The 13,982-nt window shown below is 42.4% G+C and overlaps 1 protein-coding gene across 6 annotated transcripts in view; it reads right to left on the bottom strand.

Annotated features, from left to right (window-relative positions):
• LOC311271528 (unconventional myosin-VI) overlaps positions 1–13,982 on the bottom strand; it is a 147,481-nt gene that overhangs the window by 34,872 nt on the left and 98,627 nt on the right. For all 6 annotated transcript variants that reach the window (XM_084377243.1, XM_084377244.1, XM_084377245.1 and 3 more), the window contains exons 21-26: positions 11,505–11,635; positions 11,327–11,404; positions 9,166–9,295; positions 4,096–4,186; positions 2,558–2,708; positions 869–1,077 (exon numbers count right to left, since the gene is read on the bottom strand). In XM_084377243.1, the coding sequence (XP_084233369.1) occupies positions 869–1,077; positions 2,558–2,708; positions 4,096–4,186; positions 9,166–9,295; positions 11,327–11,404; positions 11,505–11,635 (790 nt within the window). The remainder of the gene's footprint in view (positions 1–868; positions 1,078–2,557; positions 2,709–4,095; positions 4,187–9,165; positions 9,296–11,326; positions 11,405–11,504; positions 11,636–13,982) is intronic.

Here is a 13,982-nt window from a genome sequence, read left to right as displayed (position 1 = left end):
CACTTACTTCTGTTGATTTAATGAATATAAAGAAATAACACTAAGGCCTACGCACATTTTTAAGACGTGTGTGTTATTTTGAGATACTGTGTCAGTATTTTAAGAAGGTTTCTCATCATAATGACCTGAAAGATCTTTTTTAATCACATGGTGGAAATGGGCTTCCATAAGCAACTGTGGACCTCTGCCTTCCTTGACAAAATAGTGAAGGACTGTAAACTGCTGAGTCCTGAATTAATTCTGTGTGAAGATTTAGGCTGTGTGGTCTCCATCAGACCATGAAACCAACTCCAGCAAATCCTGAATTAAATCAGTGAATAAAAGTCTTTCATACTGGCCATGCCAAAATTACATCATTTAAATGCGACCTCTTTAAATCAGAACGTTTCATCCATCCTCTACAAAGTACTGTTTGTTGAACTCTTTCTCATAACTCTGAGGCTTGTGACCCCTGACATCCTTGCTATTGTTCTGCTTTAATGATGGCTACTGGGGAACTGAAGCTTATTCTGCTGCTGTACTCGTTGTAAATCACCCAGGACAAGAGTGTCAGCTAAATACAGAAAACGTCAAAGCAACAACCCAGTCTGATAACACTTTATCGCTTACATAAAAATAAATCCTTTGGAGCAGCGATCTCATTATGTAAATCCCTGCTTCCATCTTTAAAAATGAGTGGACAGTGAGTGTATTTGTCCACTACGGCATTTTTTTACCGAAAAGTGGCTTTTTGCTGGGTCAAAACACGCCAACTTTGACGAGTGCCTCTTTATTTTTTGGCTACAGCACAACAAAAATATTTCACCTGAGCGTCAGTTAAGAGGCCGGAACTGTGAAAGTACTCCAACATGAACCCCCTCCCACTTACAGCTTTCTGTCCTCCTCGTCCTGTTTGCGGCGCTGCTCCTCCTCCTCCCTCCTCATCCTCTCCCTCTCCATCTCCTCCTGGATGCGTCGCAGCCGCTCGCGCTCCTCCTCCTCCTTCTTCTTGTTCTGCATGGCGGTCAGCAGCTGCTCCGACCGGGTCACCAGGGCCTTGTACTCGTGGTCGATGTCGATGCGGGTCATGTTGGTGCTCTGACAGACACAAAATCAGAACGAAACTATGATGATGTTTCTGGACTGTAGGGGCTCATTTGAATGGTTAAAGATGTGTTAAATCAGGGCGGCCTCTATGGATGAAGCAAGAGTCACATCAGGTGTTGAATTTTGTTCTAAATGATGTCAGGCTACTATACGTGGAACTCAACATGGTCTCAACAACTTCTACTTTAAAAGTCTTGCAGTTTTCCCTGAAGAGTTTTAGACATGTTCAGCTGTCACATACAGCTGCAATGTTCATGTGTTGGGCTCTTTATAGTGTCTATCATCAAAATAAAAGTCACCACACAACAACCACCTAGAAACCATCCGGATTCAGCAGCACTCTGGTGTGTCTGGGGCAGTCCCCATAAAAATCTTTTTATCTCCTGCTTCGAAGTAAAGCTGTCAGCATCTATAGTCGCTGCCTAAAATACAAGCCCCTCTGAGGATGTGCTTCCCTGTGATTATGAGACGTCAGAGCTGCCGACGGATACTGAGGCATCAGACTAGAACATCTCAGTTGGTCTCTACCGGAGCTTAAAACAATTCTCACAGTTCAGTGTCACTATACGCTCAGGCGTTGTGAGAGCGCGATGTGACGGCTAACAGGGCGGCAATATAAACCTGAGGAGGGGAGATGAATATTCATACTCATCTGCTGTCACTGCAACCTCTACTACAAAGCTGCAGGGTGAGATCTGACGTAGCAGCAGCGTCTCACCGCCGAGTTCCTCGACCAGCGTTTGTCCTTCTAATACCGACATTTACTGTGGCAAGCACCTGTCAGACTCACAGACTCCTCGACGGTAAAAAAGTGGGGGGCAGATAAAGAAGACACCAATGCTAAATTATGAAAATCAAAGGAAAGAGAATCTACTGAAGGATATTAAAGATTCATGACATTCATGGGCAAAATTATCTCAAAAGAAGGCAGAGAAAGCACACGATTTAATCCAGTTCAACAGCAAACACCATTATGATAATGAGAAGTCAAGAGTCTCAACTATCCATCAGTTTGGGTAAATATCTCTGAATCATACACACTCATGATGTCAAAAATCTTTTGCTTAAATCTACCGTCGCTTTATCTGCCCACATGAGAAGATATAAACTCTGTGTTCAAAATAGAAAAAACATCAAACCTGGACGATATTTAAAAATCCGAGGGATCCGTTCTGTTCTCATTTCTAAAACAGGGACTTGAGGCAGCACCTGTCTGTCAAACTGCAGCAGAACGTGGTCTAATTTCATGCTGTCCATCATTTATTGAGAGTAGGTGGCACTTTTGTCAGAACGGTGGAAATCCTATTTTTCAAGGAACACTCTTCATATGTACGTGCCTGTCAGAGCAGACAACATAACAAAGAGCTTCCACCAAAGGACTAAGAATTTAGACTTTTTATATAATCCATATTGGAACACAGCACATATGGAGCCAGATTAACGTAAATGTCAAACTTTCCATCTCACCCACCTTGATTTTAATCATCAGGGCGTCGATAGCGCCCTCCAGACCCTGGATCTGCTTACTCATCTCCTGTTTGCCCTCCTTTAGTCCGGCCACCACCTCGTTGAAGCGGTCCATCCTCGTCTTCAGGCTACGCACCTTCACTAACCCGTCGATCCTAAAACACACACATGACTGTTAGTTAAAACAGCTTTGAGGTTTTACATTTAAAGGGTGATGTTAAAGTCTTTTGAGGAATTAAGTTTTGTCTGTCTGTTTGGCATCTAAGGGTGACAATACCCATGAACCTCGGCCAAGGTGTTTTTGAGATATCGTGTTCAAGAGAATGTTAGGTACATATGGACGTACAGTAGACAACAGGAAAACATAATGTGGAGGCACAAAAATGGTGGCATGCCCCTTAAATCTCAATCTAAAATGATGGCGAGGAGACAGGACATACAGGAGGGAACATTATTCTGAATTCTAGTCGTGATCTCAAAGTTTCCAAAGACATGAAGATGTCAGGCTGACTTTTGGGTGAAATGTGCATAAATGATGAGCCACCGAGATTTTTTTTTACATGAATATAAAATAATCAGATAATGTCAAGTTGGATTTGAATGTCACTCACAGAGAGGATACTTTGAGTTCAGTAAAGGGTTTGAAACAAGTATATACGCAACATTCTGTAAATACTACTCTGTTTTGGAAAACAATCATTTTGTCTAACGTCTGTTTCTGTTTCTAAGTGCTGTATCGTAGGCAAAGCAGGACATGTTTCACGTTTCACCTCTCATCCAAGAGGCTCCTTCAGTCAAGCCTCTTGGATGAGAGGTGAAACGTCTTCATCAGCGTCTGGTTCTGCTGTTTGTCACTTTTCGTGTTTGTTTACTGAATCTCGTCTCTGATCAAACTCCGCCTCACTCATTAATACTCCAGCCCCCCCGTCTTCAGACACTCCACCTCATTAGCAGCACACTCAAACACAATCACACCGCCTGTTCGCACGGACCAGCAGGTTGCCAGATCAGACTAAAACCCCCTGCAGAGAAAAAAAACCCTTCTTCACCTGCATACTCCATCTTTCCTCCCACCTGCCTCCCCCCAGGGCTCTGTTATTTATTGCCGAATATCGGTGGTAATAAGCTGAGCTGTACGCGTCGCCAGGTGTGTGTGTGTGTGTGTGTGTGTGTGTTTGTGTGTCAGGCAGACTGACACTGCTGAGCTGTGAAAGTGGCAGATAATGAAGAAGGGGAGGAGAAAGATGAGGATGAGGGAGCGAGGGAGGAACTGGAGGAGGCTGGTGAGGGAGAGAGCAAGAAGAAGATGAATGTAATGAGGGGAAGGGAAGGAAGGATGAAAAGAGGGAAGGCAGAGAGGGAGGTGAGGGGGACAGAAACTGAGCAACGGAGCTGAGGGAGGTGAGGTTGAAAATTTAATTTGAAGGGAGAGGATGATGGGGAAGAAGACGGAGGACAGGAGGAAGGAAGGGTGGAGGAGAAACAAGCAATAGAAAGAGAGGAAAGATGGAGGAAGAAGGAGGAGAGCGACAGGACACCCACCTCGGCTTGTGCTTCTTCCTGCAGAGCCACATCCGGACCGTCTTCTGCATCATGATGCAGGCGCTGGCCCGGTACAGAATCTTGTACTTCACTGTGAGAGACAGAAAGAAAAGACTGTCAAGTTCCTGCAAACTTAACCTCTGAGGGTCGGGTCGGGTCATGCTCGGAAGAATTTGTACGGCATGTTGTGCGACCACGTCGGAAATCGAATGTGTTGGGATCTGTTTGGCCTCACTCGAGGGTCACAGAGTCATGGAGGCAGTTTGTTTAAATATGAGGATAACTGCAGTCTTTTCTGGAAGTCTTTCACACTGTTGCAAGTGACAGAAATAGTTGTGTAGCAAATGACAAAAGAAGCTAAAGAGGGAAGTTTAAAACCTGCCTACAGCACTGTTACACCTCCTCACTGCCGGCTAATCACGGAAAGAAGTGGGTGTCAACGTTGGAGTGACAGTTTCAGAGAGTTACACAGACTGTCAAAAGCAGTCACCCTGAATATAACATCAGACAGGTGAAGGGGGATCATCCACCATCCATTTTCTTTCACTTATCTCGATCGCGGTTACAGAAGATGTCCCTCTTTCCCACAGCCACGTCCTCAAACTGCTTCTGAAGTGCTACTTGGGCCGATCGGAAGAATAATCCCTTTTCTTACAAGAGTAAAGGACTGAGCCACTGGTCCATGAGAGTCTGGGGTACGAAATCATCTAGATTCTGTTTTCATGGATGAATGAATAGAACATTTAGTCTAGCATAAGCAATGTGACACACTGACACCTGCACCCCTTTCATACTGGTCAGAACACCTGCCAACACCAACAAACACCTGGCTTTTGTCTTTAATGTGAACGTGAACAATGAGCATTCACTCCCGTGTCAGATGACCGGAGTAGTCACAGTCGGCTGTGATGGAAACACGACACTCTCTCCATTCATGATGTTGTGATGTGTGTTGAAGTTAAAGCCACTGGTTTGTTGAAACGCTCCATCCGACTCGTGAGTTGTATTGTTTGCATTGTATTTCTATAATGTATAACCTGATCATAGGCTCTTTATTTGGAACAATTCATCTGAGTGCCGTAACTCCTACCCACTGATGGAGCTATAATTGTTCCCTTTTAAAATGCCCCTGCAGGAACACCAGTGGGTGTCGGAAACTCTCCTGTTATCGTTCAGTGTCACCAGCTATTGATAGTTTTTTTTATAATTGCTGCTACAGACACAAATTGGTCTCTACCATAAAAAGAACACTCAGTAACACTCAGTCAGACTAAAGCAGACCAGAACCAGCGGGTTTAGGCCTGAGCTGCCCCTCCAAGCCTGGCTTCAGTTTCTGCTTCCAAGTATAAAAAGACAATATCTCAGTTTAGTTTGCAAACTTTCTCCTTCTAAAAAATGTCCTGTCAACCCGCTCAATGTTTTGTATTCTTGATTTAATTTGTGGTGAAATGCTTTCATATGCAAATATGGCTAATGTTGTTATGTTTGCAGAATTTCTCGATTTGTTTGTTGTTTGCGATTCAATTTAAGCCATTTCTTTCTGTCTTTGGCAACATAGATTTTTCTTTTTCTGCTGTGCCAGTGAAGCGATTCTGAATTGAGGTGAGAAAATTAAAGAGTAAGGGAAAAACAGATGGAGAGCTGCAAGATAAATAGAGACAGAGATCGATAACGTCTCCACTCGCTGCCAGATTCATTTCATCGTGATGCAACTGCAGAATAACTTTACACAATAACAGAACTGATGAATAACTTTGCATCTACGGATCACAGGCTGGTTACACTCAGTATAATTTAATTTATTTTCTGGCTGCTGCCTTTAAAACTGGTGTCGCTGTGGCAAACGTATTAATCTTTTATGGGATAGGATGATGCTTCTGTTCAGTTCCTGCCAATAAAGCTCATTTTCTGTGTGATCAATAAAGAGAACAAAGAGTGGAGACAGAGATAAGGACTGATAAGAGAGATAGAATGACATGATGAGGAAGACGAGAGGAAAACTAGCTGAGATGAAGACAGATGGAGCCAGACACAAACAGAGAGAGGTGTTATGATAGCAGCCTGCAGTGACTGACATGAACTCTCCTCAGACTGCAGTGATAAACACAAGAAAGCAGACAGATACGCCACTCCTCCAGGAGCTCAACCCCACATTATTAACAGCAGTCTGTCTCTGCTGCAGATACACCGCCGCCCATGGTTTGTTCTGCTGTGGTACTCCACAGGGCCCGCGGGTATTTCTCTTACGAGCCGTCTGTGCATACTGATCCATCTCTTGTTTGCATGATCAGGTTTCCAACACAAAACTGAGAGCGGTAAGGAGGGAATGTACAGAAGGTGTGACGGGCAGAGGAACAAAAGTTAGTGTGCTGCTTGGCTGATGCGAGCCATCAACAGCACTGAGTTTGCATCACTGGCAACACTATTTGAATGGCTGTTCGTAAGACTGACATGACACCGTCTTCACCACTTGGTTTGTCAGCAGGATTACACAAAAACCACTGAACAGATATCCTCCGAACCTAGATGGAGGATGGATCTCAGCCTAGAGTATAGCCCATTAGCTTTTGGTGCATATCTGGATGAAGAGACGGATCCAGGGAATAAATCATGGATCTTGATGAAAATAATCATGTGTATTTCGATGGCTGGAATCAATGAGTGAGTACAATTTAAAGTGGATCCAAATAGAAATCCAGACCCAAATATTTTATCAGATATTGGATGAGGTTTGATTGAAGGTCTCATTTTTCACATCCCAGAACAATATGGTAAATAGAAAATTCACACCTGTAAACTGCTAAACTTCTTACATCGAGCCCCTTTAATGACACTAGTCGTATAAGACCCCCTTTATGTTCAGTGTCATGTTATGGTTATGATGGCATCATGTCAGTCTTATGAACAACCCTCCAAATAAAAAGTTTCCACTGAGATTTCTGGGAAACAGATACTGATGCCTGCTTTACTCACATATTAAAGTATCAACATCAATATTGTTTTTGGGGTTCTCTCCAGGAGACTGGTTAGAGGAAGTCTGATCCTGAGCTCTTCTTTAAAGTAACTCTGTATTGGATCATTGCTTCAAGCAACATAGAGCTTCTGATGCAAGTCCTACTGTTTAATATCTCATTTTAAACTAAATCTATGAAGGCTGTTGGGTAAAACGTGTTATGAACCTTACTGCAGGCTGCTGTCTCGCCTTCAGTCACAGGATTGTGACTGACTGAAATGTTTGTCTCACCTTTTACCAACTTGTAATAACTCAAAAGGTTTTTTTTCCCTTCCTCCAAAAAAGCTCTAAAAATGACTCTAATGTGAACGTATGATGGTCAATTAATCACACATCTCGATTCATTCATCACAAGAAGATGTTTCAAACCGGGCTGTCCAATGTGGGGCCCAGGTTCAATTTGGTCAATGCTCTAAACATGTCGGATTCTTAATTATTAACTATATTTCATTAAAAGTTGTGGCACTTCATAAAGGAAGTCAGTCAAGTTAGGGAACACCAGGTCCACCGTTAGTTTCAGATTTGGCCCTCCAAGGGCAAAAGTTTGGACTCTCGTGGTCAAAATAGCCAATCAACCCCTTTTCTTCTGCTGATCTGGGATCCAGTCGTGGTGGCAGCAGATTAAACAGGGTATTCCAGACGTCCTTCTCCCTCAGCAGCATCCTTTAGCTTCTCCTCAGGGATCCAGAGGCGTTCCCGGAGGAGATATATAAACCCTCCAGCAAGTTCTTCCTGTAGTCTGCCGCAGGTTCTCCTCTCATTTGGATGTGCCTGGAAAACCTCCAAAGGGGGGCCCCCAGGAGGATCCTGATCAGACGCCTCAGCCACCACAACTGGCTCCCTCAGATGTCTGAGCTCCTCAACCTCTAAAACTGATCCAAGACACCCTACAGAGGAAAATCATTGCAGCTGCTTCTATCAACAAATAAATTCTTTCGGTCATGACCCACAGCTCATGACCAAAGGTGAGGGAAAAACAGTAAATTGCAAGCTTTGCCGTCTGGCTCAGGTCCCTCTTCATCACTGCTGTCCCAATCTGCCTGTTGATCTCACGCCCCATCTTACCTTGACTTGCAAACAAGACCCCAAGATCAGCTTAAACTCCTTCACTTGGGGGAAACTCAACCCCGAACTGAGGAGAGCAATCCATCATTTTCCAGCAAAGAACCACGACCTTGGACTCTAAACATTCTGTTCAGTTCTGAAATACTTTGTCTTTGCTGTGGGCATTAGCATCTTTTCCTTGAAGCTTCATATATTTCATAAAAGCATGTTAATTTCTTCAGTCACACTTGAGGATAATTACTAAAATATTCATCTCTTTCCTTTAAAACTTCCCCCTGTACCAGGACCATGACTTTTCTGCATAACAGTTGTTGTTGGAAGTTTTACAGGGCAAAAAACACAAAATCTTACCCAGTATATTTGTCTAATTCCAGTCGAAATAGCTCCTCACACTTAGTATAAGACACAATCACCTGCAAAGTTTTGTTTTTAGACAATTTTCACTTATTCCATTGGCAATTTTTTGTTTTACTGTTTACAAGCAAGAAATGCCCAGTATTAATAGCTTTGGCAGTTTTTCCTGAGTATTATTTCTGATAGCAGATGGTGTTTTTGGCTACTCATGGATCCACACAGACGCTGGACACCAGTTATCCACATCCCATTCATTCAGTAAAATATTCTGTTGGCTTCTTTATTTATGGAAACAAGGGCACTCAGTCTCAGCCGAACCAGACTGCATCTAAACAGCTTTAACTGAATAAAACCACAGCCAACAGCTATAAAAATAAATATTTTTAAAAATATAATCTAACATCTTTAATTAGAAAATCAGGCACACGTGACTAAATGGTGACTAAAATTAAACAAATGTCAGGAGGTAAAACTATAAACTTTTCTCTGTCACAGTCTGGAGCTACAATACTTTTTTTTAATAAAAGTTTTTCAGCTTTTTTCAACTAAACTTTTCATTATCTGCCGATGTGGACGGACATATCTTGTTCCGATGATAACACTGTGGTAATGTGCGGACCGGAGCAGAAGCTGCTTACGTTTGATGACGGACAGCGCGCACCACTGGACCTTCTTCCAGCGGCTGTGGATGAGCCACTTGTTCACCTTCTTCACCAGCTCTGCCAGGTGGTCCGGATCCGACTTCATGATCTGGTCAAATTCTGCAAACTGAACACGATGAGAGGAACATGATCAGAGCGGAGATCAGCAGCAGAGTCAGCAGTAGAGGAACAAGACTTTAGGAACCTGTTTGTCTTCTACAACCTGAGAAACACTTAATGAGTTGTCTTTACATGTGTGTTTGTTAACAGAAGCACATTTAAGCCAACACAGAATAACTAGCACGGTTTCCCCAACCATTGTAAGACCAGTGTGTGGTTTTACTTTATTTATGTTTTATGTAATTAGGATATTCAAATATTTTTTCACATTCCAGTTCCAGTTTCTGAATATGAAGAATTAAAAGTGCAGTGCTCTTTCAAAGGTTGTACTTGCATTATTATGCTATTATATCTTAAAATGACATTATCGTTTATGGCAATTATTTCTGGAACAATATATTGTGCAACACAAAGTGGTTATCGTGAAAGTCCCAATGAAGACCATCTTTTTGTTTCCACAACTTACTGTAGCTGCACTTCAGGTACTAAAATGTCATGTGTAATTCTGTGTCACGTAGAGCTGCAATGAGTGGTTGATCAGAAATAAATGATATGCAACTCTTTTGATAAATCGATTAAAGTTGCTGTAAGTATTATTTTTGAAGTGGTCAAAAAGCTCCATCAATTGTAGAAAACAGAAAAACTTTATTTGACTGACACATTTTGGCTTGATGACCCTGATGAAGGCTACAAGCCGACCCATTTAGATCAAATCATTTTTTTTTATTAAAAAAGTGCAAACAGTCTCCTGTTCCAACTTGTTTTTCTATGTCTGACTCTTTTCTGAAAAACTGTTAACATGCCTTAACAAATAAAAATCAAGTAAACTCAGTTTTTAAATTCTGTTTTTTATCGACATTTTACCACGTGTCACAACCGTTTTGAAATCAGGATTCCAATATAATACAACTGAATACTGTCTATCAACAGGACAGACACATCTGTGGTAACAGTAATACAAAATACCTGGGGGTTCACACATTTTTATAACCTTTATTGTTACATTGTCAAGCCCTGCTGCTAATTTCCTGATACTACTGTCAGTAATATGGTGTTATGTCTACAGTCTGTGAAAAGTTGTATTAAAGCATGGTCAGACGCATTGAAAATACAGTGAATACCTATTTAGCGACAGTGAATTCAGTTTTCTCTTCTCCATATAACAAAGTCAAAGATCAAACTGCTGCTGCTGAATGCTTTCTCACACTTCCTACACCTGATTTGAAAGTCTGTGAGCTGTGATAGTGCAGCTGATTTGTTGTGCTGTTATAATGTCCTCTGGAAACCTCTGACTTCCAAACCTTGATCGTCTGCCGCTGCTGAATATTATTTTCTCAATGCCGTGCCTCCTTATGGGGAGGTCGATTCCTGACAATGTGCCGTGTTAATGCAGCGCTGTCGGGCCACTGACCCTTAAGGTGTCCGATAGCTTCACATTAACAGCTAGAAAGCCTCTGAGCAGCCTGTGCTAATTTATCATGACCATGAAAACAATCACTGTGGATTTTAGAGCTAAAGCCTGAAACGCGTTTGTCCGCCATGTAAAGTTTGCTGAAGGCTTAAACAATTATTTACAAGCAACATGTGATGTAACGTCTATCTTGGAGGGCATCGGAGCAAACATCCGATCCCTGGAGCTTCCACAGGGACGTGAGGAGTAATAGAAGCATCCGATTCAGCCAACAAAGGACAGAAGTGTTTATTTATTCCTCCGAGCTGAATCTACAGTGTCAGATTCACAGTTTGTCCAGCACAGCATGTACCAAGATTCTCGGCAACGAACCTATGCGCTCTCACAAAGCCCCACTGGAAAACCACATGTCTAACCCAAATATGATGAATTATTCATCTGGAGGGGAAATACAAAAATCCCATTTGTTGGCTCTGGTTTGTTCGGAAAAAAACTCAACTCACCTCACCTCAGTCGCCAAAATGACTAATGTGCTTTCCCTCTGAATGTATTGTCTTTCTTTACGGGAACAATACCTATATTATCTGGTGCGAGGGGGGAATAAAGCAGCAATTCAAAAGATCTCACCTTCCCGGGCCTGAAAAACACTCTGGTCAGCCCAAACTTGTAGTCCATCTCATTCAGTCCCAGAGCTTTGAACAAAGCCTGCGACACAAAAAGGAAGTACACTGATAAGCATTAAGAAGGTGTCACAATAAAAATAAAAGCTTGGATCAGGGCCGGCGCTGAGGCCTGGAGGACTGACCTTGCAGAAGAGGCGGGGGTCGAGGCGGGTGAGTTTTGGAGGCATGTACTTCTGGTACATGTTGTAGAGCTCGTGGAAGGCGGCTCTGGACGGGAAGCCGCCCTGCATCAGGTCCAGCACCGACACCATACCTACAGAGGCAGGGAAGAGACACAGAACAGTTGATTGGACAGGAAGTTGAAGTTCGTTCAGTTGTCAGACTGTTATTTCCATGTGAGGCAGCTGGATTTGCGAGATCACATGATCGCAGCATCATTTGCCAGTCTACTGTTAATGTACATTCAACTTTGTCACTTTCTCTTTCCGTCTGCGCCGTCTGTCTGTGTTTATGTTGTCACGACTTCCCAGGCTCTTCTCCTTGACCTACCAAACCATTTTTGCTGATATCGACCCTCTGTAAACACAGACGAGTTGGCCTCTTTGAAACATCATCTTTCATCTCATTCTGCTTTGAAAGCCTCAATCAAAGGGCTAATTTTCAGAGCTCTTTCATAGCAGACAGATGTTACCAATTGCCAATAGATGCAGCAGAGTTTGTAACTGCCATTAAGTTACGACAGAGCTCGTTTAACATCAAGTGTTTTTATGTCGTGATGTCACTCCCTGCACACCATTGAGTGCGGTTTCAAAGCATTATACAACCATTAAAGTCACAGGGTATAAAGATGAGGCACAGGACACAGTCCTAAATACAGCTGCTGTATCTTGTGTTAACGTCCACATCGGAGGGTGGAGGAGTTTCCAACTACAAGGCTGCCAAACGTGTGATTGCAGTTCAAGTCTGCATTGCGGCATTTGTAAGCATGACACCACGGGATATTTTTAAGGCAGCTCGGGACAGTTTAAGTCGTGTTTATGGTGAACAAAGCCAGATATCTTTCACAGGAAGTCGGCCATCACCAGTCGCGTTTGTTGGGACAGAAGCTGGTGTTCTGAAGGAGACCTCGGGACGTTTCCAGTCATGTTTGTGGAGACCAAAACTGTATATTTTTCACAGGAAGTGAGGCCATCCTCAGTGATACAGCGTTTTGTAGGAGACCTTGGGACATTTCCAGACGTGATTGTGTGTGACCAAAACGGATATTTTTAAACAAACCATGATGTTTTCCTAAGCCTGACCTAGTGGACCAACAGAGCAACACAAACTCACAGCCCAACATCCACACAGCCACTTTGGTCTCCAGGCTAAAAAAATTCTGTATGTGATTTCAATTCTGTGGAGAGAAAAGTGGAAAACATTTCATTCCACTGAACATTACAACTTTCTCTTGTAATATAACTTTCCCATTGTGAAAGCAGATAAAATTGAAATCCTGTTTGTAGCCCCAAAGCTGCACATGACTCACATCAGACCTGCAACTGTAATTGCTTTACAGTTTCCCAAAGGACACGTAAAAAAAAAGCTTTATGTCACCCCTGCTCGCGATATCTTCCTCAACAAATACCAATTACATCAAGGCAATTTTCCAAAGTGTGCATGTTCACCTCAGAGCCCTTTTCGGGAGCCGACACTCAAACCAGATCCATAAAAACTTCACTGCAAGAAAAATTCAGCTTCTTCAAGCCGAGTGAGTCATGAACATTTTATCCCTGTGTTAGTCTCCCTCCACTGGTACCCTGTGAAATCACTCACTGGTTATTAAGTCCTACTTCTAACTTACAAGGTATTACACAGCTTCAATATGCCACTGATTTACTTAAGCCCTCTAAGCCTGTCTGTGCTTTCTGCTCAAAAGAACAAGCTCAATGAAGCCCCGGTCAAAGAATCCAGTCCGGTCTGACTCACGATTAAATCTACATCTCATTTTCAAGCTCCAAACTTCTTTTTGTGTGCTTTTTCTTATACTTGGTTTGTTCAGGTTTCCAGAACATCTCAGAATAAGTGTTAAAACTTTATTTGAATTAGAAATACTGCAGAATCCTGGATCTTATTAGAATTTTTTTGGGCCATTAATCAATATCGATGCTGAGATATAAAGACTAGGACTGGGAACTGTTCAATTTTGGTGCAGAGATGAGACCTGAGTTTGGTCCAGCATGACTCAACAGTTGTTGATGTACTTAATAACACAAAATCCTTTGTAAAATCATAAGTAAAGTCTTTTTTTTCCTATTATTTGATCCTGGTTATGGTTTATGGTGTTCAACTGTAGTTTTTTCTACCATTTTCCAACGAGAAACATGTAATACTGCTGTGGAGACCACAAAACAACAGGACTATGAGTCTACAGACATGCTAATGCTAAAAGAGCTAACATCAGCATGCTAACATGCAAATAGTGACTAATATGTTGATATTAAGAAGGAGGGGTGTAACATTACATGAACTTGTCAGGGACAGTGTGTTGGCGTCGGTACTGCCAGGCGGGAAATGTTGAACTATCGTACCAGAGGCTTAAAATGATCATGTTTTTCCTCAAACTATAATTGTACCAATGAAATCTGTAACTGTTGCATCCCTATACAAAATTGAGAATG

Source organism: Pagrus pagrus (genome assembly GCF_965226575.1).
Source record: "Pagrus pagrus genome assembly, chromosome: 16".
In the NCBI taxonomy this organism is placed as follows: domain Eukaryota; kingdom Metazoa; phylum Chordata; class Actinopteri; order Spariformes; family Sparidae; genus Pagrus; species Pagrus pagrus.
This window is presented reverse-complemented; position numbering and strand designations above follow the sequence as displayed.